General features: G+C 41.9%; 1 protein-coding gene across 3 annotated transcripts in view; it reads left to right on the top strand.

Annotated features, from left to right (window-relative positions):
• Nucleotides 1-27,048, top strand: part of ZFAT (zinc finger and AT-hook domain containing) — a 129,672-nt gene that overhangs the window by 9,814 nt on the left and 92,810 nt on the right. Inside the window, exon 1 of one of the 3 annotated variants that reach the window (XM_037382320.1) lies at nt 22,973-23,416. The exons of 1 other annotated variant lie outside the window; for it this stretch is intronic. In XM_037382320.1, coding sequence (XP_037238217.1) covers nt 23,398-23,416 — 19 coding nt within the window. In that variant the 5' untranslated portion in view covers nt 22,973-23,397. Of the gene's footprint in view, nt 1-22,972; nt 23,417-23,742; nt 24,105-27,048 lie in introns of those variants that run through there. One more of the 3 variants, XM_037382322.1, reaches the window with a different exon arrangement.

Below are 27,048 nucleotides of genomic sequence, written 5' to 3'. Positions count from 1 at the left end.
GTAAACATCCTACACTCAGCTATAACAAGTGGTGGGGCTGGGGGGTGGATGTTTACTTCAACTGACTTGGAAAGGCAGCTTTCCTCAATGATCAAGTGACATATTGGCAAGAACTGAATACTATTTTTCAGTAGTATTCAAATAGCTTATTGTATTTAAATACTCTTAATTTCTGTGGAAGTAGTATGTATTTCTATAAATGTCTTAATACTCAAATTATGTTTTAGATGGGCTGTATAAAACCGCATTTATTGTGAAACAGTCTTTAACTGATGAACTCTGTATCGTTTTTTGAATTACAAATAAACTGTGATAATATATCTTTGCTTGAAGAGTAATTCTGATACCCTGATGACAGAGAAATAATCTAAAATCTTGTATTCAGTGTTCAAGTAATAAATGACTGCTGCAATTGAGAATTGTTATCTACTTGCTCATCGTCGAAGGAGGAATAGATGTATTGGGTAATGCTAAAATAAACCCAACCAACCAGCAGTAAGACTACTCAGACTTAACCATTTCTGTTGCCCTGTATATCTAACAAAATTAAAACAATCTCATTTTGACAGGCAAAATCTGGATAGGAGAACCAGGAAGGAGATGAGCATCTCTCGTTTTCCTATAACTCTTCTTACATCATGTCTTACCTCTTGAAATCATATTTTTACTAGTGATGAATGTGGTGTTAAATGGAGTATGACTCCAACATCTGGAGAATATTAAGTACCAAATTTAACAGTTCAAAATGTTTTTATCCAAATGGAAGAATGAAGGACGTGGGATTCATCATTGTGAAGCATAATCTGGCTTCTTGAGGATCGTTTTTACTGTTTTGTATCCCTGTGAATATCAGAAAGGCTTGGACTGAGATGTAACATTTCTTATGTAGAAGGCCAAACACATTCTGAAAATTATCAAGAGCATCTTTCCTCATTTAAATTCACATACATGAGCATCGTTTTGCTATAGTAAAGCTTTTTGCTGTGGTTTTATTTTTACTTCCAAACTGAGGTCTTTTTAATTGGTAGAAGTCCTTGTGAGCAGGCTGTATGGCATATACCCTACTGCAAACAGCTGCGTGCAAGAAAATGTATCAAATTCTGGGGTTTCGGATAACTCTAGTGTGTGATCGCTGCAGTACATCTATGTATTTACTGTGTGTGCGTGTCTGAGTACATAAATCAAGACCTAGTAAAACTTACTTTAGTTCATCTGTTTAATTGGTACAAAACTCTGACTTCTCCAGTTGGGGTGACCTAAGGGAGGATGAGGGATGTGAACTGTCCTTCTCGGGAAATACCATGTAATTAAAAAAGCTTACCTCCAGAAACGAATCTGCGTGTCTTTCTAGTCTGTTCTGTTCCCCGGAGTTAGATGCCTTGTGGCATGCCTAGAACTTCAAGTTGCTGGTGAAAAATTATCCTGCCAGGGGTTACCATGCTCTGGGAATGCCAGATTTTGATTGCAACATAAAGTGATGAGGCGAGAAGGATATACCTGTGAACCTGTAACGTGTTGCAGCTTTGCCGTTCCGTGTTGTGGTGATTAACGTTGACATATGCTCTTGACCTGTCCAATGAATTTCTACCCTTGTTCGTATAAAGGAACACGCAGTACATACACATCTCTCTATTCCGTCACTGAGTGCAGTGAAATGCACTTGCTGTTTGTTCTCTCTCTGGATCAGTTCCCTTTGCTTGATGTATTCTGCGGTACTGCACACTGATGTAGTGGTGGGATAGTCCAGTGACAAAAAAAAAGGGTTTGATGGCAAGAAGGAGCTCTCCAATCAACATTACTGTCAACCAAAAGGTGTAATGATTCATCTTTTCTGCAAGTACCTCGATCCAGAGCTAACTTAATTAGTAGCATGGATAGTGAGTAAACGCTCTGAGCAGATCAGGTGTGAATATATATTTGGTATTTCAGTAGGATTTTTTTTTTTAAATGCATTTGAGATCTAGAATTCATATTGCAGAAACTTTAAGTTTCGGCAAAACCGGAGTCTTGATGTTGGTTTATTATAGAAAGAATAGTTGTGACTGCTTTTGATGGGATGCTTAAAAACTAAATAGGAGTTAAAAAAAAAAAAAAGCTTATTGAAGCTTGAAATTTAATGTATTTTGAATAGTTGGGGTTTGCAGGAGTTTGAGTTTTGTAGTGGTTTCAGATTTGGGGGAGTTAAGTTTTGTTTAGCTACTCCTTGGATAAATGGGCAGTAGACTACATTACAATGATCCTCTTGTCAAACAATTTCAAGTAGCTTGGCTCCTGGGAAAGGAGAGAATGCACTCCCTGGAAAGTGTCAGGACCAGTATCATGAGATGAAATTTCTAAGGGTAAGCTACACTGTTGGGGGAGGGTGGTGGTAGTGGTGGTCTGTTCTTTTTTCTAAGTGAGGATTCGGTAGGACAATGAGTAGCATGCCTGTGTGCATCCTTCAGTGTGCTTGGCTGCACGTATGGGTGTTGTGTAGGCTGCTAACTTATTTTACTTTTCTTGTGAAAATCTTAATTTGAGAATTAAATAGACTAATTCTTGTACTGTTCCTCCCCAGCCATATTTATTGGGTAATGCTTGTTCTGGTTTGTGCTAAAGTAAAACAAAAAGTTAAACTTCAACCTAGAATATGTAATCAAAGATTCCAAGCATAAAATAACACTGCAGAATTTGAAGCTCCGTTTTAAATCATGTAGTTCACTTTTTTCTTCCCATTGCATTGGTGGTTTTTGAAGAGATACGTCATAATCCTAGAGCGACAGCATGAAACAAAACTGGATAAATAGCTGGGAAAAGGGTACAGTGTGCACGGTTTGTGAGTCTCTGGGAGTTTCACATAATGGGGTGGAACAGTAAGTCACTTAACAGTCAAAAATTCCTCTTGAGAAACACGTAGGTGCAGTTAAATGTGTTCTTCCGTGGCGATTTTGAAAATACACGTTGATTCCTCTGTTTAGTTCCTTCTGGTTTTCTCTTGTGCTAAAAATCCAAATATTTAAATAAAAGTACGTTGATACCCGCTTTCCTGGTCTGTCTGTGTTCAAGATTGTTCTTCCACTAATTTGGTGCACATGCTCTTAACCGGCTGTGCCGCTTTAGCCAGCTTAGCGTATGTTGCACAGGGGTTCTGTGTGTGTGTGGTGAGTAAGGGTATAGTTAAAACGACTTAAAACTTCCGTGTGGTTTTACAGTAGTTGAGTATGAGTAGCAAGGATCCGGACTGGTGCTGAAGTCTGTTCAGACGGTTCTGGAACGCGCTGCATTCGGGTTTTCTGTTGGGGAACAGCAGCCCCCTAACGCGGGTGTTGAAAGAGAAGAAAGCCTGAGCGTGACAGCGCGCGGGCTGGATTGTTTGTTGTCCACTAACAGCGCTCGCTCGGTAGAGAAATAATTTCCTGTAAACAATATGGTTTTATCTTACATCTGCCATTTTAATAAAGTGAAAAATTATTTTCCCAAACTTTACACAAGCCTTATCTTTGGCAGGGATGAAAGATGCTTTGTGAACTGAACTGTTTACATAAGGTCATGGAAAACATGCTGAAAAGAAAACATATACGTTAAGTGCATAGCTTAATGCATTTTTTTTGTAAACACATTTCCCCAGATATTAATTAATTAATTGACTACCACCTAGTAGAAAACATGATCTATTAATGATCTTTTTTGGATGTTTCACATTTCAAGTCCAAGGAATTTGCAAGCTAGCAAATCTCAGCCTGCGTTCCAATTTAGTGTTAATCGTCAACAGAAATATTAAAGCTACGTGTGATTTCATGAAATACGATGTCCTTTGCGCCCACTGCACTCAGTCTTGTCTATCCTATTAAACCATCTGCTGTAGCTATTGCACGTTGCTGCCCGCCTCCTGCCTGCACTGGAGCCGTAACATGCACCCAGCACTCCTGCAGCTGCGCTGGTTCTGCAGGCGCAGGCCCTGGTGGCTGCGTTACATGCCAGAGGTTTTACTGGTGTGCCAGAGGTTTTACTGGTCTGGCTCCGTCAGCTGGAGATGCAAACTTCATACAGTCACCTGCAGAGAAGCATTAATGAGATTTTGCTTCTGCTATTAAACAAAGAGACACCCCCTACCCCTTCTTGCATGAATTAGTCATAAAAAAGCTGGTGTTACGGGATAGAGGCAGGAAATCAAGAAGCAAACTGGATCTTACCAGAAGACAGAATCTTCATGAGGAGGGAGGAAAAAAAGGGGACGTTAATACGGAGTTTTCAGGTCAGAGGCGCTAGTGTATGGGGGTGGTGGTGCTAGAGGCCAGAAGAACAGCTGTTGACCTCTGCTTCAAGACACCAAATTAAGTGAAGTGAAAGTCGCTGGTATGGCTGAGACACAAACTGAAAAAAAATCACTTTGTATTTTTTTCTGAAAAGCTGAAAAAGGGGGGTGGAAAACATCCCCAAATGGCTTTTGTAACTGAAGTAACCTTTCAGAGAATTGAGGTATTCTCCTTTCCATCTTAAATTTACTGGTGCTTCCCATTTTTATTTGCTAAAGCTGATTAAAAATCAAAGAACACCACCAAAAACCAAGCAAACAACAAAAACCCTGCCATTTTTAAATATGTGGAGGCTTGTTTTGTAGAAAAATAAGTTCCAAATAAGGAGCCTAGGGAAGGGAAGGAGAAGCGCTGAAATTCAGAACTAAATTTTTTGAGATTGTATATGCAATACCAGTTTTAACTTGGAGGACACTTGCAGTTTTAAGATTTTTTCAGTCAACTGTTTTAACTCTGTAGTTTTCAAGTGACAGCTATATGCTAATAACAGAAGCCCTACTTTGCATAAAAAGTTTCATACAGGACTGTTTCCCACGGCACCTATGTAATTAGGCCATATCATTTAGAAGTTCTAAGGGTCAATCTTTAAGATGCTGGATTTGCATTAGAGACGACAAAATTTTTATGTTTGTTTTGATGCATATTAATAAACTTCCACTTTTTAAGAATATAGTAGGTCATCTATTATTCCAGGTAAGGAATATTCAGAAGACGCTTAATTTTGGTTTAATATATCTGATCCATATTTTTAATATTGTGAGAAACTTGTTTTCAGCAAGGGAGTTACGCATTAATGGGGTTCATGCTTACATATGATGTGTGTAAACAAAGCTGCTGAAGCCAGTTTAAGCTCCAGGGAGAGCAGGATTTGACTTTAATGGCTTGTAATGGCATTAAAATGTGGAGACATCTTCAGTTTTGCTGAACTTTGCCGTATAAACTTTCTTACCCATTCTCAATGTCGAAATACCACAGTATGTGCAATGTGCGCCGCCAGAGAGTAAGCGGGTGGCAGAACGATACGAACGTTTTCCATTACCTTACTTGTACGTCGTGTTTTAAATTGAACTGTGGGTTAAAAAACGGCTCCAGATTCATTCCGTATGCATTTATGCCAGAACAAGTGAAAGTGTTTGAAGCTAAATTGGAAACAAGATCCTCATTTACTCATGTGGAGTCAATCAGGAGCAGCTCGGGGGTTTTAACTACTAGAATATTTGCTTTCAAGTGCTGCTGCTGCTGATCGTGTTCCTGCATTATTTGTTTACTTGACACGAGCTGCATTTTTCAAACTCTTCTTCATATTCTGCTGCTTTGCTCCGAATTTCTGGAAGCATGGGCTGGTTTTTGAGTTGCAAGGGAGTCACAGTGTCACTAGTCTGCTGTATCTGTCTGCGGGCGTTGTTACCACTTGCCTTCCCAACTCCTGTCCGAGCTGGGGGGAAGCTTCTGTGCAGAACCGAGCCTGTCAACCCCTGTAACCTCTTCAGCGGGGGCGATAACGATTTCACCCAGCTGCCGAATGCTTGCCTGTATTGTGAAATACATTGTATTTTAAAGACATGTTTTAACTCGGACTGCAGTGTTGAAGAGAAACTTCCATGGACCTGATTACATTTACCTAGGAAAGGAACGTTAATTACTGAGGAATTCGGCATTTCAGTGAAGTGCTGGTTTATTCTCTTGGAGTCTTCCTTTCTTCTGTCAAGTAGTCCAGGCTCCTACAGAGTTTTGGGTCCAAAATTTGAATTCTAATGGGGCATATTTTGATACAATTAATGTGAACACTATTTAAAGCAAGGTTACTTAAATGAAGGAACTGGTTATTGAAAGGTGTCTGCCTTCCTCCACACGTGTGGCAGGATGTTCTAGCAGTGTTGTAGGGTCTTAACAGGCCTGTATTGTGTCTGTCTGGGTTCGAACGAAACAAAAAGGTCTGAAGCTTCACCCACAGGAGATATTCTGGCTCTTGTGCTGTCCAGAGTGTTGCTGGTGCTCAGGAATATACCAGCTGGCTTCATGACTGGAACAAAGAACTGCTTTGACACGACCATCACTGGTTTCTCTTCTTGAAGATTGCCCCTTGTAATAATATAAATACATTTAATAGGCAATATTTTAATATATAAATATATATGTGTTTAAAAATAAATATAAAGACTATAAAATAACATAGATAGTTATTTTCTAACGAATGCATAAATAAATTAAAAAAGAGTAATTGGAAGACATTTTAGTATGGTCCTAAACACAAAATGGTGCTCCTCACAGCTTGAGATGACTGTGCAGTGAATTTGCGTACAGGAATTTAGTATCGCTCTTTCTGTAACAGTCATGTGTCCTCCCACTGAGACTGATTATTAAAGCCTGCAGTGTTAAGTCGTGTTATCAGACATGTGTGCACATACAGGTCTGCCCATCTGCCAGTACAGCAAATACTGGCATGTTACTACCTCCGTGGTGGTTTTGCTCTTTCTGAAGTTTGTGGTTCCCATCATGTGTGCCTGAGTGCCAGAAAATGGGAATTACTAGGCTTGGGAGTTCTGTGGTGATGTGGGATTTTTAACTGGACTCTCTCATTTATTTTTTTTTCCAGGAATAAAAACTTGTTGGGAATTGCATTTTTAGGAACAGATGTTTGGGGACTTTCTAGATTGTCACGTTTGAAAGACATAGAAAGCAAATAGAAGAACTTGTTTGTAACACATTTTTATTTATTTTGTGGGGTGTAATATTGGTCCTTGAGATTTTTCTTCTTTAATCCTCTCACAAAATTAAGGTTCGGAGCATTGTTCACACTTAGAAATCATAGAGTGTTCCAGCTGGTTCCTTTCAGACAGAAGGAAATGCAGAGTTCCTTTAGCTGCGATAAAGGAATTGTCTTTACTCCTACCTGTCTGCTCAGAAGTAAAGGCAGAGCTCTCCCTCCCGAGGAGAGAGAACAGGGGAGCCAGTGCCGGTAATTCAAACCCAGAGACAGTGTCTTTGGTGGCCTTAGTTTGAGCACACTGAAAAGGGAGGAGCGAATCCTCCAAGTTTTAACACACACCAAGGTACGAAGGACTTTTTTTGCCAGTTTCCAGAGAACAAACCTTGTTTGTGGACATCAGACAGAAGAAGGGGTTCTCCTGTGAGCCGCGTTCACTGTGTAATGTTCAGAAGGATCCAGAAACGTCCACAAGGATCTCTGTCCTTTTTTGTTTATTTTACAGGAGATGGCTTTTTGCTTTTTTATTATTAAATTTGTTAGATCCACCTGTCTGAATGTAGTTTTGAAGAGTTGCTGTGACCTAACAAGGATTATTGTTAGGCTGCCTTGATCTCTAACAGTTGTGTAACTTCAGGCTCCCCTTGCTTAGATCTGGTATCAGGAACACGTACAGAATTTTTGTTGCCTTAAACAGCCTGTTCTTCACTCTGAGCTCTAAAAGCATGGAGCAGGGAAAGTCAGACTGTCCTGTGTGTTATGGAATTTGCATTCTCAGGGTCAGTTGCCACTAGGAATATTTTGCAAGGGTGTCTTCTAGGGTATTCACAAGGTGGCATTTTCTTAGGTGTGAAAAGATAACCAGGCACGTCTTGCTGATTATATTGTCCAGAGAAAGAGGATTCACCAAATCGTCTAATTCAGAGAATGCTTCTGTGAAAGCCCCAAAGCTTAACTGATATTATGAAGATTAACTGTCCATCTCTGACAACCAAATTGCCATAAAAAACGTTACATAGGACAGAGCCCAATCTCAGAGGTTTCTGGACACATGGTGATCAAGTCTTCGTATTTTATGTAAAATAGGAAAACTTCACAGAGTGTAAGAACCTAAGCTTTTTTGAGATTGAGTAAAAAAACACCCCAACAGATGCCCCCAAAATATGAATCAGGTGAGAATATCCCACTTAAAATGATTTTCTGATGCTCAAGAATTATAAAGTCATTAGGTGCTGAAGCAGCCCTGAAAACAGTATTTCCCAAAGTCAGCGTGCTATGTGAAAATTTTATCTCCTGCTACTTGAAGGTTTGCCAGTGTGTGGTGGTCTTATGACTTCTATCACAAAGGTAGAACAAAATATTAAGCAAAAGGAAGTGTCCTGAGTATTATTTTATCACTCTTGGTTTTAAGTACGTTAGAATTACACTATGACACAGACCCACTCAGCTGACTGGTAAACACAGGATTGCTTGCTCCTAATTTATTCTCAATGCTACAGAATACTTTAACATTTTATAAGGATTTTACATGCTTTGTAGGAATAGTTTAAATTGCACCCTTGGTAACGATAATTGCTGAGAAAATTTTTTGTTGGTTAAACTTTTGTTGGCTAGCAACACTTAGAGTTGGCAGGGAGAGAATAAGTACTATGTGTCTTTACTGTAAAATGGAATAAACTTCATTTCTTCAAGATAATCTAAGAATCAATATTTGACCTGTTTTTTCTGAGCCAAAAATGGGATGTAATTTTACTGAAATACATTAAATACACGTAGACTAAAAAAAAAAAAAAATCAGTGGTAGACTCTACCCATTTTTTTTAAACTAAGTTGGTAAAAAATGGCAAATATGCCCCACTCTCCCCCCTCAAAAAACAAACATACAAAAAACCAACATAACAAAAAACCCCAAAAAACAAAAAAAACCCCACAAAACAAAAAAAAAAAGAAAGAGCTTTGTGCCCAAACTGGAGCTCCATATCTATTTTCTAGTAAATCATGATGTGACAACATACACAAGCAGCCCATCTGTATAATTTCATCTATTTACTGCCACTGTCTTGAGCACAGCTACTCTTTGGAGTCATTCCTTCTGAACATCTGTTAAAAATGAACTCATTACCCTTGGAAAACTTCATTAAAACTCTCCGTGTCAGATCCAGAATGTTGGGTTTTTCATCAAGGGTAGGTGCTGTTCTGAGACAGCGGTGCTGTTCAGAGCCTGTGGTACCACACAGTGTTCCATCGGACGCTCGTATTTGCATGGATGTTGTCTCCCTAATGCCTTATCATAACCACGGTGTTCTAAGCACCTTTTCATTTGTTTGATTATATTTCTGTTCTGCAGGAATTCTAACAGTGATGTTTTATCTCCCACTAGTAAATATGTTTACATCCATGCTTAGCTCTGGCTTCCTCTCATTAGAAGACTTAGTGAAAACAGTTAAGAAGTTGTTAGGAATGTTTTCCACATAAGTTCTCTACGTTACGATTACATGCTTCTTGATCCGCTGAATTGGTTGGTCTCCTGTAGGCTTTTGGTGAAGCACAGATTTCCCAGGTTTCTAAATTCTTTGCTCCTTTGTGAACCTTTTTGAGTTCTTGCTACCGTAGTTAAAAGTTCCTATTTTTAATCAATGAGTTCAGGAAATGGAAACTTTGGCCATTTCACATGTTTAGTAGCAGACAATAAATATTTAAGTAATCTTGGATGGTGTTGCATGGTAAGAATAAATTTTTTGGATACAGTTTTCCATCTTTTTTTTTAACTAGAAAAATCTATTGCATGTTGAACAATCAGAAATAATTTCCATACAGATTTTAATCTTAAAACTTTTTTTTCTATTTATTTTGACTGCTTACAGTGCAAATTTAAGGTGTTGTACCATAAAGACTGTATATATAGTGTGGTAAGAAAAATGGAGATTTAGTGAAGTTTTTTTCTGGGGCTGGGCTGATAAGAATGTTAGCTTATTACTGCTGATGAAGCAGTAGTTGGTATTGTGGGATGTACAACAAAGTCTGCAATGCCATGTTAAAATAGCCCCTTTTGATGCAGAAGCATTTTAATTAAACCTCATGCTTCTTTTTTACAAGAAATACTTTTATTTTTATTTTACAAGCTGGTAAGTACATTCTGTGCATCTGTGAATTGTTGTATAAAGTTAGGACAAGTTTATGCTTTTTGGTTTAGGGATGGAAAAGTTTCTTCCCATAAATAAGGTGTAGACTAAGACTTGAATCTATACATCCAGCGTACAGGCTGCATCTATACTGATAAATGCACTTGCTCCCGGGAGTGATTCCTTCCCCTGGTCCTTCTCCCGGCACCACCTGAAAGGTTGCACCCACAGCGCTCAGGGTGCCCTCAGGACTGGCTGGATCTGCCCGACATAGTGTTTGACTTTGGATCTTCCCCATCACCCGTGCAGTGCCCCTGTCATAGGCCAACATGCGGGTGGGGGTTCCCTCCTTTCCTTTTGGCGGCGTCTGGTGGCAGGGGGCTGTGCTGTAGCTCATTGGAGTGTGGTCGCAGGGCAGGATAAACCGAGGTACGTGTTGCATGCCTGGGGTGATGGTGGGGGTGTATTCTGGTGCCCGAGGGTGCAATGGTGTCATTACTTGGGTGGTGTTAAAGGCCACTAGGACGGCTAGAGCCGACTTGGTGGGCTAGTAGGAGTTGTTCTTGAAGCAAAGCAGTCTTAAAACTCAGGGATGACTGTTTTGGAAGGACCCAGTTCTGCACTCTCCAAAGGAAAGCTGAGGGATGGGTATAATCAATCCAAGTTGTTATTAAATGCCGTGGTCTTACTCGATTCCTGCTTTGCTCTCGTCTGTTTCTTGCCCTCCTTCCTCTAACTGTGCCATTCAGCCCTGCTGTCTTGCCAGCAGTACATCCTAGTTAGGTGTGACCGTGGTGACGGTCATTGCCATACCTGAAGGTGGAGGGATTGGGAAGACACTCAGTTGTTTGCAGTTGCTCTCTGATACACCTTGGTGAGTGAGGATCTTCCACCGACTCCACAGCCACGTTACGGCTCTCTCCCAGACTACTGATGGTGCTGCTTCCCTCCAAGAGAAGAGGAACAGGAGAATCTCCAGGGCATCGCGTATTCTGTAAGAGGTGACTGGGAAAGGTTGTCCAGGGATCTGTATGGGCTTGTAGGTGGTGGAAAGGAAGGTTGAGTTTCCACAGTTCCAAACTGATTGTTGGGGGAAGGAAGGAAGCGTCTGTCAGACGGGCCAAGTGGGTGGGGGAGGCAGACAAGGTAGGAGAGGAAGGGCTGCAGACTTCATTGCCAGGCTGGTAGCTTTTAGGTGCAGGCATTAGCCTTTTGGTGGGGGAAGGCGGGAGGGAGATTCAAGTGATACTCCAAGCCTTCCCTGAAGCCGTTGACGACAGGCTTCCGTTTGCCCTTGTGGATGGAAGGTCGCTATCTGGGCTCCCCCAGCGATGGGGATGAGGAGCCTTCCGTGCCTTTCCGGAGTCAGGGAGAGGAGCTGACACACGTGTCTCTGTGACAGTGGGCAGGTGGAGGTTTGTGCCGTGCCAGGCTCTGACCTTTCATGGCAGCTTCGGTACTGAAGCTCTCGCAGACATGGCCTGCACACGTGGGAACCGCAAGGTACGTGAAGGTTCTGCTAATCCCCAGATGCATTTCCTCCAGTGAATCCAGATGGGATACTAGAAGATCCTAGAGTACCGATCTTCCCTGAATTTTTGTTTGAGCTGCAGCATTTCTGCTAGAAAAACGGGTAAGGGAGGCCATGCTAAACTAATGGCTTCATCTCAGTGATAGCTCACTCCTATTAGTTAGATTTAATGGTTGTTTTTATAGCAGAATAGTAGCGCTGACTTGAGAGCATTTCATCAATCTGTAGTTGTAACTGAAGGCCAGATTCTGACTCCATTAAATTCCACTACATCTGGGTGACTTCACTGATTTCTAAGGTATTTTCTTCTGGTTTTCATTAATATGAATAAGCTTATCATCAGGCTTCAGTTATGGTCGAGAATATATCAGGAGACACAAAACATGAGCTAATGTAGACAGTCATGTAAAGCAGGTGAAGTGTACACAACACTTAAGTGGGTTTAATCATAAGTTTCGCAAAACTGACAGCTGAGATGACATGGCTGAATAATATATTAGCATAGCTTCCCTGTAAGAACATGAAAAACGAACTCTTGTATTTTTATTAGACATTTAAGTAATGGTATCTGTGTTACAAAAATAAACCCAAAAAACCCTGAAACCCTTGATGTGATGCACTAATGAAAGCAGACTGAGCAGATGGTTTTTAGGCACTGCACTTTACATCTTATGCAACTGTGCTGTGCTGTTCTTTCAGAGAAAGAGAAATGAGGCAGAAAGAAATACAGCTAAACCTTCAAAGAAAATGATCTAAAGAACATATTGAAGATGGGGGAAATATTCAGGTGTAGAAGCTACAAAACTCACTTTCTTTTACCCTCCAATTTGAGCAATTATCTCATTAGAGCACTGGAGTTAGAAATTAAACACTCCACAAGTTTTTATCAGGGAGGAGGGGGAAAAAGAAACATTATTGGATGAGGAAAACCCTGGTAGCATGGCCAAGAGAACAGTGCCAGATAGAGCAGTTACTTGTTTCGGAAATACGATACCTGAAGACAGCAGCTTAAACTGAAGGAGTAATAAACCAGGACATGCAAAGAGCTTATACCAGCTAAGGAGTTTCAGTGGAGCCTCTGTCAGCCCTGGTAGACGGAGTTTAGAGAAATTAAGTCATCTTCTCTGATGCAGAGTTCCTGTAGGCTATGCATCCCAGTGTTGTTATCCTTACATTACATGTCATTACATGGAATACATGGAGTATTCAAAAGATGAGCAGTATTCGTGATTTTAGGAGACTTGTAAAATTAAGTTTTCCTTAAAACATTTTGTGGTGTAACCTCTATACTACCTTCAAAATTCAGCTGTAAGAGAGATGGAGGGGTTTTGGTTAAAAGACCCACAAACACTGTGGAGTGTGTGTGTTTTCCTTCTTGTAAAGAGTAAAGAACAAATAGGTGATGACAGGACTTTTTGCCAGTCAAGCAATATTACTTAGAAAAAGGAATTAACTACAGCGTTTCCCTTTTTAAGGATATTTTTCTGCCATCAATACTTACTGTGTTGAAGAGTACATTATTGGGCTGTAACAATTGTGGAAGTTGCAATGTAATATGCAAAGCCTAAAGAGCAAATCAAGGATACTGACATGACACTAGTCAGATACCTTCACTTTCTTTTACCTTGTTTTGTAAGTAGGTGTGTGCTCCTTTGAAGTGTTGTTTAGACGGTCATGGTAGTCCCGTCAGTCGCCACTGGAAAAATCTGAATGCTTCTGCAGACCTCTAGGAGCTGTAGGCAAACAGGTGCTGAAGATTTCAGCTGCAGATTTTTTCCTTCTATCGTTGTGCTTCTCCGGACAGTCAGGAGAGGAAAGTAAAAAGCCCAGCATCTGACTTCAGGCGCCGGTGGAAATGGGTTGGGAGTTGCTTGTGAGCTGAGGGCACTGAAGGGTGCCTTTTCCAATCCCCAAGAATGGGAAATTCTTTAATTATGTATGACATAATTTTACATATGTCTTATGTAAAAAAATAACCTAGAAGAATAGGGATAGTGAATGCTACGCTTGCAGGCTGTCCGACTTCTGTGGTGGTTTTGTCTGAGAAAGAACAGTGGTCTTTGATTTAAAAACATTCACTCGCATGTATTTGAAAAAAAGACAACCGTCAGAGTATAACTAACAGTGGTTATTTTTTTTACCCTCTTTATAACTAACAGGTGCTGTATTTTTTACCAGAAAAGGAGAGCTTCCAATAAACAAACTACCTTTTATTAGTTTATAAGGAAATACCCATTAGTTTTCCTTTCTCCTTCTCTGGGTGAAAGCCCCAGGGATATTGTAATATATGTGTACTGTTCCTTGTAGGTTTAATACAGTTTTAGTAATGAGTACCGAACAAATTTACGGTTGCCTCAAGCATTGAGCTTGATGGATAGGTGAAGGCGTGCCACATCCTATTGTAGCTTATTGGGGCAGGGTGGTGGAGGAGCACCAGCAGTAACTGAAGGATGAGGCATGTACTTGAGTAGCACAAAATGTGGGTAAGAACACGGGTAATGTGGTGTGTAGGTAGAATATATATGCAAATGTATGTATTATTTAATTGGAGCAACTAAAACTGTTTAGGTAGGTAGTGGTGGTGGTTTTCGCTTTCCTCGGAGGGAACTTAAGGTATGTATTATTTAATGACATGCTAATCTTGCAGAAAATTGATGAAGATTAAGAATAGAACAGTAGTCTGCTGAAGCCAAACATATGATGCAACGGCTAATCAAATCAAAATCATACAAATCATGTAGGAACTGTCAGATTTGTATGGTTTGCAGTTTGGGTATAGCATGGTTGTCAAACTCCTACTGTAAAGTTAATAAATCAAAACCAGCGTGCCTGGTGCTGTTTTTCCTCTCTGCTCTACCATCCTATAAATAGCTCGCTGTTCAGTGGGAGCTGTGGCAACTTTCCCAGTAGGAATTTGGTGACAAAGATCTGTCTTCTACACCTGCCTTTGTGCCTTTTTCAATGCCACTGTCTCATGGTGGTATTGAAAATATGCCATTTGTACTATGAATTTACTTTCTGGTATTTGGTACATATATATATATATATGTGTGTGTGTCATTTTCCCCTGAACTACAGTAAAGGTGAAGAGAATTAAATCGGGGTGTTCTTTGGATGTTGCATTGTATTTTTTAATTATTTTTACACATCATCACAAGTACGATCTTCTGACAGTGCTACATTTTGAAAAGCTTCTGGCAAGGTTTACTTCCCACATGCGTTTCTGTCTCAGCCCAGCTGCGTGCTATTCATTTTGTACTAGCAAACTAGAAACAGTGCATAACTTTTCTCCTTAACTTTCATTTTTGAACATAATTTCTTGTCTCACAGGAGCCTGCGTAAGAAAGCAACCCCCGATCAAAGAGCCCTTAAAAGAACAAGGAAAAATGCCATTCGAGTCTGCACAGTGTTCCAGCTGCGCTGCTTGCTCTAGACAGTCTGACATCACCTAGCAAAGGAAAAATATGCTGTACAGTTGTAATAGGATTAAAGTCTAAACCTGCAAGCGGAAATGTGATTAATATGGGGTATTTCTAAGTCCTGCAGTAAATATGTTGCTACACCAGGAAAACTGCAATCTGTTTATTAGAATCATTTTCCGTATGTATATATTTGTTTCTGAAGTTATTTATAATCATTGCCTTTCTCTCAGGCCTGCAGGAGATAATTTTTAAATTAACTGTGCAGTGTAATCAGTATCAGTAGACTACACAATCCTGAGATGGCAAGAATTATGATAAGCCTCACACTAAGCTCTGGAGAGATTTGTAAATGTGCAGTTTGCACTGTCCCATTTTTATTAGCATTTTCATTATAAAGTTGTTACTGGAAGCATAAAGTTAATGTTCTGTAACAAGAAAACAGCAGTTAGACAGTCCTAAACATGGAACTCCACATTAAACATAACAGATAGAAATAACAAGCAGATACAGTTACTCTAAATAGATACTGTGGGGGAAAAAAAATAAGCATTTACAGTAAAACAATGACAACTTTTTTTTTTTTTTTTCCTTAAGCAAAAAACTAATTGCAAAACAGCCTCTGATAATTTCTGAACATTCATTTCCTTTGCATTTTCAGGTGGGCCTTCCAAAAGTGCACAGCATTAGCTTGGGTTGTTTTTCCATTGAAATCAATGGGAAAATAAAAGTGAGGTCAAAAATGTGCTGAATAGCTTTGAAAATTCCTCTTAAATCTGTGTAGTGGTGATCTGACTTTTGCCACACAGATGATCAAACTGATGAAATAGGGATAAAGGGCAGCATTATTCACAAGAAGGTAAAGGTAAATTCACTTCGAACACCTAATATTTTTGTTTAATGTAGTGCTTTGAGCTTATTTTTTGAAGAACCCATGTTTTTATTCGTTTTTTTTTTTAAACTTAAATTATATACTTTAGATACACTAAATTATGTATTAAAATACTTCGAGAATGTTCTCCATGTCCTCTCCCAGACTCCCTCTGAAATGGACACTGTTGAATACCTCCACAGCTGTACGCACGGCTAGAGTTTTCCCTTAGTGGAAGAACAGTTTACAAAAGCCAGGAAGACCTACTTAGTTACTTAACAAACTTCAGCCTTTGTTCGCAGTAACCAATGTTGCTTTTATTTTAAAAATAATGAAACATGTTCTCTACATGGTAATACCTTCACCCAGGTCTCTGAGTTGGAGGTGAAGGTGATGGACTCGGACTGTTTCTGCAGTGTAAAATGAAAGCTGATAGTTACGGTGATTGGTTTTAAACCAGTTTAAGCAACTAAAATTAAAGAAGAGATGTTATGAACTAACGAATAGTGATACAATTCCCTTTCCCACTCTTCTCCTGTTTGCTCTCCTGTTTCCACGCAGTTGTCTGTGGGCTGGTTAAGAGACCTAATCCAGGTTAGAAACAGATCTTTTTAAACAAGTTTTGTATGTAGATTATTTTGCAAACTGAATATAGAGCGCTTGGCCGCACCGAGTTTGATGGGTATAGTTAGACAGCAATAAACTCACTGGCAAGGAGGACTGAACAGCTCGGGGGGAAAAGCGTGAAAAGAGCATCGAACCATTTTGGCACCAGGGAAGTGCAGTGCCCTGCACTGAGGAAGGTAAGCCTGGAATGAAGTGTCCGTGGCTTACATGGCTGGACTTCTGACTGAGGCTGGCATTGCAGGACTGTGAAGTGGCCGTTAATCTAGAGTATATTCTGAGTGTGTCATTTGAAAAGTTGTTTCAGTAGCAGCGCTGCTGGTTAGGCTATTTGCTGGCTAATGATGTTTGCCACCCACTGCCACTGCGCAGCTGCTGGAGCAGGTGTCACGGGGTAACCACGCGGGCCAGGCTCTGGCCATGAGCACCGTGTCCTGGGCGATGAGCACCATGTCCTCAAAGCTGGCGATGAGCACTGTGACCTCAAAGCTGGTGATGAGCACTGTGACCTCAAAGCGACCCCCAGGGCAGCCTAGAAATAGGAACTGCAGTGACATGGGGAATGCTGAATGCTGCCGTGTGTGGTATGGTACTACTTGTATTTGTAAATACTCGTATTTTTGGTTCCAAGCATTCAGTTTTGAGGAGGAGGAAGAGAAACCTTCTGCTCTAGCAATTAAAAAAAATAAAATTAAGTTCTGGAAGTTGTTTTTAAAGTTCAGCAGTAATCAAGATGCCTCTCAAAGTGGAAACATGAGAAAGGGGGCTTCAAGTAGTAAATACTCTAATTAGTATTAACACATCAGCTTGAAAGAATCATTTATCAAAGATCAGTTACATTAAAATACATTAACTACATGAAAGAATAACAACTTAGTTTATCAATGTTTTATTCTTTAACATCCAATAAAATACTTCTTATCCCTAAAGAAAATAATCATAACTCTTGGTGTGCTAATCAAAAGGGGGAAAAAATGTATAAAAGTAGTGCTGTTTATAAGACTTCCTGAATTATCTCATTGAGATCTCAACTGTCCCTTCCTGCAGTGCCCTTTCTCATGAAAAAAGTGGGGGAACCTTCACGTGACTGTTTGATGCTTGTCTAAAACTGCTTTTTGGTCAAACTGCTCTTTTAAAAACTTATGAAACCAGAGAACAACACTATGAATTCAGTGAGAATTTTGTACTTCCCCAAAAAATTGCTTGCAAGGAAGCACAGTAAGGTCACACAGAGTAAAGTGCGTATGTACCGTAGGGTTCCTTGTATTAATAAAAAAACCCAACAGATGTTTTGGGTTGGTTTCTTCAATTCTGCAGCAAAGGTACACAAAATTGACCTGAATGTATTTTATTTTATTCCAGTATTTCTTACAATATTTAGTCATAGATAGGAGGTCTACACTTCTGTTAAAATGCATTATGCAGTCTACTTCATTAAGTGCTAAAGGATTTTTATCTTAAAATACTGGTATTATAATAAAAAACAGTAAGGTTGGAAAGTCAAGCACTTGGAGGCTCACTAAGTGTTGAAGTCAAGCCAGTCGGCATACTTCTGGTTTTATCCTCTTGCTGACTTCTTTTGTTGGGGTTTTTTAGGTTGTTGTGTTTTGGTTGGTTTTGTTGTTGTTGTTTGGTGGTGGTTGTTGTTTTGCTGATCCTTAGGTCTGTGGTCATATAACTTACTGTTTTCTCTCACAGGACTACTGATGCACTTAGGCAGTGAAATAGCACTTGGCGTGTGTCCTCTATAGAGCTTTGCATCCTCCCTGTGCCTTAATTTTGTTGTGGGTGCTGTTTGGGCATTCATATTGATACACTGCTTCAACAGAAATCGCTTTTTTTTCACAAAACGCTTGGAGGGAGGTGGGGGGGAAGGGAAAGTGAAGCACTGAAGTTTAGAGTAAAAATTTTCCCTATCTTTCTATGTTCAAGACAGCTAGGAGGAGGGTTTTTAAAAGCAATTACCACATTTAAGCACAGATGCTAAAATTCTCAACTACAGAAATACGTGATCCTTTTCAAAGCTTTTGCACTGTGGTGAGCAACCAGAAAAGGAGGAAGACACAGTTAATGAACAGTGTTTCTATATCATAAAAGGACTCTTTGGGAAAAGTATTATCCTCCTGAAAAATCTGTTCCTGATTTCCCTTTATAAAACCCTCATGTTTACTTCTCAGTATTTTCCAGCTTCTGTGACAAATGAGGCAGAGTCTTGATTTGCAGACAAGCCCCTTTGCTAAGTAGCCCTGATTGCTATCTAGGTCAGGTACGTCAACAATGCTAAATGAGTCAGAGATCCTGCACAAAGGCAGTATAGGACTGTGATGTTAAAGATTCCCAGAAATAGCTTATGCAAACCCAAATGGAAACGAAAGCTGTACAAGGCAGCACTAATTCTACCTCGTTACTGATTTTACAACTTTAATTCTGTGGGACCACTCTTACTGAACAGCTAAGCAAGGTGCACTCTGGTTTCACACTTGTGAATACACGTTTTCACTACGGTGCTTTTTTTATTCTTTGTGAATAAAGCCAAACCACATAATGGGGAACAGGAGGAGTCTGCATCTGCTGTGCCCCCAGTAAGGGCGTCTACACTCTCTTCGTGGATTCCAGCTCCTGAAGCAGGCTGAAGCCCTATACAATACTTAACTTGCTCTATATGTGAAACTTGCATTGTCTAGCACTCTGTAGGGTTTTTCGTTATTATTAAATGAGAGTTGGTTAAGAAGAAGTCAACTGGTATCAGTTAGGTGTGAAGGCCAGAACAAGGAACCGCTTAGAGGACTGAAGAGAGGGAGCTGGTAGCTGTGTTTGATGAATTCCTGTGTGTGCAGGGGCGCATCTGTGAGTGGCTAACACAAGCTGGGCTGGGAGAGTAAGTGCAGAGAGTACCTGGAAAGAGCCTTTAAGGAAAACGGGAAAAGATATTCCTGCAAATGAAAACTGGGAGCTGAAAGGTACCAAAAAAAGGGTCAGACAAGGAGATACACAGGAGAGACAGGGAATGCATGAGCAGAGTGGACCTTGAATTTAGTCAGTAAGGAAACTAGGACAGAATGATAAACAGCCCAGGATCAGATTCCCTCTTCAGGCAAGAGCTGTCGTCTACTCGGAGAGGGCAGTTGATGCTAGTTATCCTGTTAGCTGGGTCAGCTGGGGACTGTGCTGCCTCCGAACTCATGCTGGTGACAAATTAGGTGGGTTTTAATATGATGGCCATGTGGTGGAATTTCTGGAAGAACCTGAGGGTATTTTTGTTTAAACTATGGAAATTGTGGTTCGGAGCTACAAAACCTTTGCTTTAATGTGGCTCTGTGACCTGGCCAGACACATAGTTTTTCTCCTTCTCTTCTGACCTCCAAGAGACAGAGCTCCCAGAACATTTTGACTGGGCCAGACACCAAAGCTCAGAGATTCCAGCTCTGATTTTTTGTCTTTAGTAAAGAACAAACCTTTATTAATATGGCCTTTTACACAGGCTTGTGATTGTGCAAAGCAGGACTGTATGCAATAACTGTATGCAAAAAGTAACAAACCACGTGTCATACTGATGCTCAACAGTGGTTCTAACTAGGTCAAAGATTTGGGACAATAACTTTTCTTGGCAGGAGAATCCACCCTACTAGCTGTGGTAAGGCTTGGTGACTCAAGGACCAGAGAATGTTCTGTCAATGCCAAGGTGAGGATGAGTATTACTCATGTCCTAAAAAAGAACATAGTCCTTTCCTTTCATGGGTGGTGAGCGCCTAAGCATGAATGTGCTTTCATCTTTATTGCTCCTAGTAGGAAACATTCTCTAGAAGACGGTAGGTGCAGGAGTGAGAAGGGGTGGGAAGAGGGGCAAAAGGGACACTAGAAGTAGGGGTCTGAAAGATGACGAGGGCAAGTCAAGGCAGTAAGCTAAAGACAAAGATTCCAAAATGTTGCTGCTCATCAGGTGAGAATATGCATGCATGACTGTGCTGTAATGTTGCTCTGTCTTTCAGGTTAGAGGAGACAAATGAAGTAATTTAGCAGAGGTGCATGATCATAGCCTCTGGAAAGTTCTGGTCATTGTTCCCTTCTGCCTTGTATTTGGGTCTGACGTAAGTTCTAAGGCACACGTTCCCGTATTAGCTGTCTCATGTAAGTCATTCTGAGTATCGGTGGGGTGAACACTGGTAGAGTACAGCTGCTCAGAGTCTTTCTGATGGGGCCTAAGACTCCACTGGGCTCTGGCCAAGCCCTCTTCCAGCACCTGTAGCAACTCCTGTAGCAAAACTCAATACCAAGACTGTTTAACGCCACAATTAGTGTAACAGAACATGACACCAGCTGGGAGAGGTGACCTTGTTTTACACACAAACGCTTGCTCTTCCTCACACTTGCCCTTTCATATGCACGAGCAGCAAGGATGATTGCTCAGGTAGTCTGGCCAGAATTACTCGTGGTTACGTGGAGGACAAGGGGCACAGGCTGCTGAGACCCATCATGTTTCCTGCTTGTTCCTTGATTGTCAGGCTTGGTGTTTGGTTGTGTCTTCTGTGCTGTTTAGGAATTGACAGTAACTTTCATCTTTGGTGCATTCGTCTTGCCCCACCCCAAGTCCCTGGCAACACAGCTGATCTACTGTCTGGAGTCTTCCCTGGGCACTGTGACCCCTCTGACTGGGAAAGCAATCCCAGTCTGGATCTCTTGAGGAGCTATGTGCAGAAGTGCCACGGTGTCAACCACCTGCTGAGCACCTGCCCTTTGCCAGCTCCCTCTGCTCCCAACACTCATGCTCCTATTCACAATGAACTCAACATTTCTGTAAGACATCTCTGCACTCCCACCACTGCTAGATTCTTGACAGCTTTCTGTAGGTGCCGGTGAGTTAAGTAACAGGCACCCACCTTCCTTTTGGCTACAAGGCTGTAGTTTGTTCTCTGTCTTTTATATCTGATCTAAGGGCATTTGCTTCAATGAGCCCTTCTACGTGAGGGATTTTTCTGTCCAGGCCAAAAGATTCTACCAAGAATAAAGCATTGGGTAAAACTCTGAGGCTGGCTGTTAGGCTAAAGATCCTGGTTATTTCAGCATCCAGCAGAAAAGGCATGGGGGGCGGGGCGGGGCAAGGAAAATTGCAGATACTAGCCCCCACCGTTTTTTGAGATGTGGTGGGGGTAGAGAGGCTGTTTCTAGCCCAGCAGGAAGATCACCGTGCTTGCACAGGTAATGTTACAGTGGAACGCAGCAGAAATAGTCAGAAACTGTCCGAGTGGGGGCAGAGATGGCTGTCCCAGAGCTGGGGTGAATCTGGTCTGGGGCTCCGCAGTCAATATTTATGACATGAATCATCACACAGATACTTCCTAGATTAAAAATTGTTTCGTTGGACTAAGAAATACATAGATAGGGTTTGTGGCCTTCTGCCTGTGGCTGCATTGTACTCCTCCCAATGAGATATAAGCAGTGATGTTTAAAAAATATTTCTACAAGCTATTTCTCAGTTAATATGTATGTATTATTCCCCTTACAACAGGAAATTATTTAGGTTTATTACTGTAATTAACACTGAAATTAATTCTTGTTTTCACAGTTTTTACTCTTTAAACTTAAGTTTACATCTACAGTATGACACACAAAAAATGTTTAGGAAGGATAATGAGATTCCTATACAGTCATTTGTACTGAAATTAACTATAGTAGCAGACATTATGGAGTTTAATACTGAATTCATTAATATTGAACACATACAATGCTTGTGATGATTTAAGAGATATTCAGTGGTTTATTGGTGTAGAAACAAAAGAAAAATATGAGGCAGAAGCGGGTGTTTGAGTATTCCAGTGGCACTAGTTGTGCTCTGGCATGGAAGTACCCACCTTTTAAGTTCCTATTAAAAAAAAAAAAAAAAAAAAAAAAAAAAAGGAAAGCTGAAGAAATAATTCAATACTCAAATCTATAACTTGGGAGCACCGGACTGTTGATAGATGTTGGTATACTGCTCTCCAAGGCAAATGCAGCAGTTCTCAAAAATTAACTTGCAAAACTCATGGTCTTGGGTATGAGGCTAAATATCCACCTGAACTGCAAATCGTCATTGTTTATGGACTTATTAACGTGGTGGAAACTATTTTCTTCCAAGCTTGTCCGATTACCTTGCTGTAAATATGCAGATCTACTAGGTTCATTAAGACACACGTTTGTAACCATTGGTGATAAATTAAGGCGACTCTGGTTGTCGCCAGGCTGTGCCAGCGCGAACTGGGCAGGTCCCACGCTCCTCAGGGGGCTGGGGCAGCTCCGGGCCGCGAGGAGGGGGGGGGGGGGGGGGGGCGCGGCCTCGGGCCGGCGGCGGCTTAGGCGGTGCCCGGGGGAGTCCCCCGCTTGCCTAAGCCCTGTCCCCGCCGGGCCCGCAGGCCCGTGCGGCTGAGGCTGGCCGTGCGGCGGGCCCGCCGCGGCCCGTGAGGCGGCCCTGAGGCCACCGCGCAGGCGCCGTCCGAGGGCGGTGGCCCAGCCGCGGGGCGGGGCGCGCGCTCCCGCCCTGCCCTCGCGCCCCGCCCCCTCCCCCGCCCAGCCCTCGCGCTCTCTGTGCGACGTCGCTGAGGAAGCCGCCGCCGTGTCGGACGCGGCAGATTCGCCATAACGCGCCGCCCGGCCAGTCTCACCCCACCGGCCCCACCGATTAAAATAACATTTTTTTTTACCAAAAGGGGAGGCCTACGCGAGGCCGGCGGGCTGGCGCGGAAGTGATTTTTGTTTTTCCCCTTCTCCCCCCCCGCCCCTTCTTTTCAAACCAGGCCGCGCCGCCTGGCTGTCGGTCAGCTCCCCCGCCGCCCCCGCCCCTTCCCCGCCGCGGTTATGGAGGCTGCGGCTGCAGGTGAGCGGGGCGGCGCGGGGCCGCCCGAAGCGGCGGGCCGGGGAGGGCGGGGGAGCGCGGACGGATCCTCTTACAGCAGGGCCGGCGCTGACGGGGGCTGTGGGGGGAGAAAGTAGTTCCGGTGGGAGTCTCTCGTCACGTTCCGTCCGCACGAGAAGTAGTTCCCTCACCGGCGGCTCCCCCTACCCCAGCCGTCCTCTCCCGACCGCTGGCGGCACGGCGGGGGCGGGGGGGCAGCGGCTGCCGGGAGCCCCGGGGCTGTGGAGCCGCCTGCCGGGGCGGGCCGAGGCCTGGGCCGGGGGCGCCCCAGGGCGGGGGCGGGGAGGGCGCTGGGCCGCCCCGTGCCCGTGCGGGTCGCTGGCAGAGGAGGCGGGCGAGGCCGTGCGGCCCCGCGGGTCCCTCCGCGGTCAGGGGGCGCCGGCGGGGGCACCTGCCCCGTCGCTCCTGGTCGGGAGCGCGTAGGGGAACGAGCGGCGGGCGGGCTGCCCGCGGTTTGTGTGGAACGAGTCGCACGGCGGCGTTTCCCCCACTGCCGCCTGCCTTTGGCAGCTGGTGTAAATGGTTCTAGGTGGGGAGCCTGAGAGCTGAGCGGCGGGCGGCACGTACCGGAGTCAGGGGCTTCCGCTGCCTTGTCATCTCGGCCTGTACGTGCCTTGTATTGGCCTGACTTTTCATGGGGATTAAACGTGTAAGTAAAATCACGCAGGCGTGATAGCCGTGGTGATTTTGTTACCTGCTTTCTGCATTTCACAATCCCCGTGCGCTCCTTGCAGTACAAGTTCGTGATGTAGTAATAGTTTAATGCAAGTTAATTACACTGTGTACTCGAAATGGCTTTTGGTTGTCATTCCCTGAGATGACACTTCAATTTTTAAAATCCTAAGTCACTTCTGGTGTCCTGTGCAGTACTTACAGACAGTGAGTTTGCAACTCAAACAGGATTTTATGCCAAGGAGAAGAGCCCTGTCGGGAGAATTAACTTGTACCTGAATAGCAGAATATCGAACAGGTGCTGTGTTATTTAAGTGCTGTTGTAAAATCATTCCAGGACTGTTTTATATTTTCTGATCCAACTTTAGATGAGAAGGTAGTTCTCTTACCACTACTACTGTTATTAATAAATTCGTATTTATTCAAGCACATTTTATTTAATAACATTTATCCAATAACAAAAAATGTTCTGAGGGTGGTTAGAACTGTCAACGAGCCCAGTCTGTTTGGTACTGCAACTGGTGAACTGTGTCTGACCTCTGATGCATTTCTGTTACGTGTGCTTCCAAAAATCAGGGTTGGAGAATTTCAGCCAGGGCATCCTGGAGTCGGTGGCTGATCATGTAGTTCGGGCTTATTTGAGAGGTTCCCAGTGTTGTCGTTATCTCCGGTAGGGTGGCTGATGCTACTGTATTGTACGACAGTATATTTTACCGGCAACTTCAGCAGCGTTGCATTGAACCACATGAGGGCGATCTTAGAACGTAAAAAATGACAAAAGTCTTACTATAAGCACATCTATTTAGGCTTTTTTTTTTTTTAAAGGATGGATAAACTACCTTGTTTATATGTTTGGTAAACTGGTTATTCTAAACTGCTGCAAATAGTTTAATTTCCTAGTTATCAAAACAATCTTTGTATTCCAGTTCTGAATTTTGTATATTCTAGCCAACAGAAATGTGTCTAGGCGCTCATCAACTTCTTTTGAAGAACTTTATGTAACTTTTTCCAGGAGCATTTGTAAAGCTGTTGTGTATAAAAGAAAAAAAAACCCCTTTTATTTGCCTTCATTAGTTAAACTTCAGTCCTTTTCGAATTTTTTTTTTTACAAATCTAGTAACAGACTAATTAAATACAGTATGTTTTGTTATCTGAGGTGAGGGTGTGAAGACAGCTTCAGGCAAAGAAGAGAGATAAGAGCCTTGAGCCCTTTTCCTGTTGGGGTGGCTGTTTCATCATGTGGCATGAGGCAGGTTCTGGTCTCTGGTGGTATCTTAGACTAAGTCTGAAACCACTTGCTGTAACCTGGATGCTTAGTCTTCCGATAACTCAAGTTAATCTTCTAAAATTGATCTACTGAAAAGTGGAACTCTAGTCTTACTAAGTCTGTTTCTTTACCTTTGTATTGGAGAAAATGATGTCTCTATGTCAAATATTTGGAGATTTTCAGAGGTACTGTGTTATACTGGTGAAATACTACAGTATATGAATGCTAGAGTAACTGAGCTGTGTTAAAGTCTACATTGTGTATTGGTCACACTGCAACTTAAAAAAAAAATCTAAGAAAGTATCAATAATCTGGATCTTAATTTTGTGGCACGCCTGACACGTACCTCTCAAAAGTGACTCATGATGCCTGTCTGTATAGAGAAGCGTAAGAACCGGGCAAGCACACAGTGATACTTGTCCAGAATACTCTCTCCTTCTACAGGCTGGCTGAGCCACCACTAGCATCTTTCCACTTACTAGTTCTTGAAGGACTTTCCTTCTAAGAATTTTTAACACCAAGCAAACATGTACCCACCCTAACAGTTACATGCAGAACTGCCTCCTTTCATACTCTCTGCTCCTCCCAGTGCAGCAGCAGGGAGAGATGAGCTAAAAGAGCAGACAGTAGTTTCAGAGGGATCATTTGCTGATTATTGCCTCCATGACACACATGATGTTGTAGTTCCTCATTTTATGCTTTGCCTTTTCTTCATGTCTCAGTTCCATCCTTTCCAGGCAGAAAAATTCTAATTTAAAGCAGCTAATTTTCTAAGCTGCTTGCTTGTTGTTCTTATTTCTGTACTTTAAAATATTATTATTATTATTGTTGTTGTTGTTACATTTTTTATTTTTTCATATTAGAGGAACAGTATCCAAAGACATAAGCCCGGTATGGACTTTTGCAGCAGTAATCTTCTTTTCTGTATAGGTCTATGTGTTATAGGACCATCAGTTTTATAGGATTGTCTATTATAACTGTAAGGTTTTGAGTAGCGCAGTTCTTAGCTTCATTTTGAGGCTGTCTTTAAAATGTTTGCCATAATTGAGAGATCTCTCCTAGAAAACCCCTCCAAACCCCTATAGAACAACAGCAAATGGAAAAGTTTGTTTTGCTATGGTCTCACTTTCTTTGAAGGGTCCTTTCACACACAGGTTACTTTTTACAACACAGGCTCTCAGGCAGGCTTGTTACTGTTGAGGTGTTTTAAAAAAAATTGCTGCATTCTGCTTTTTATTTTTCAAGTTGATAAAATTATCCTTACTGACCTGCCTTACTGCATTACATTTAATGCAATTTACAATCTTTTTTTGTTTTCCTGGTTTGGCAAAAGTTTGACTTATATAAAGATGCTTTCTTCTACTAAAGCTTCCTTACACTGCTATTTAGCTGTACTTGAATATGATGCTTTTAAATAGTCTTCATGCTGCTTTCAAGGATTTAACTCTTCGTGGAACCTTTTTAGACCTTTTTGTGCTTTTTGTTTTAAGATGCTTTTTATCTTCATATAGTTCACATTGTTGAAGTTAAACACAAACATTTGGCTGTTTATCACTCTTTTAAAGGATTGTTGAGTACATTAATCATGGTTACGTCTCACTTAAGGGCACATTGAATGGGGTTCTGTTTTTTACTTCTGATAAAGTCAAGAAGT

Source organism: Falco rusticolus, chromosome 3 (genome assembly GCF_015220075.1).
Source record: "Falco rusticolus isolate bFalRus1 chromosome 3, bFalRus1.pri, whole genome shotgun sequence".
Lineage (NCBI taxonomy): Eukaryota > Metazoa > Chordata > Aves > Falconiformes > Falconidae > Falco > Falco rusticolus.
The sequence above is the reverse complement of the archived record's forward strand: the minus strand, read 5'-3'. Positions and strand labels throughout refer to the sequence as shown.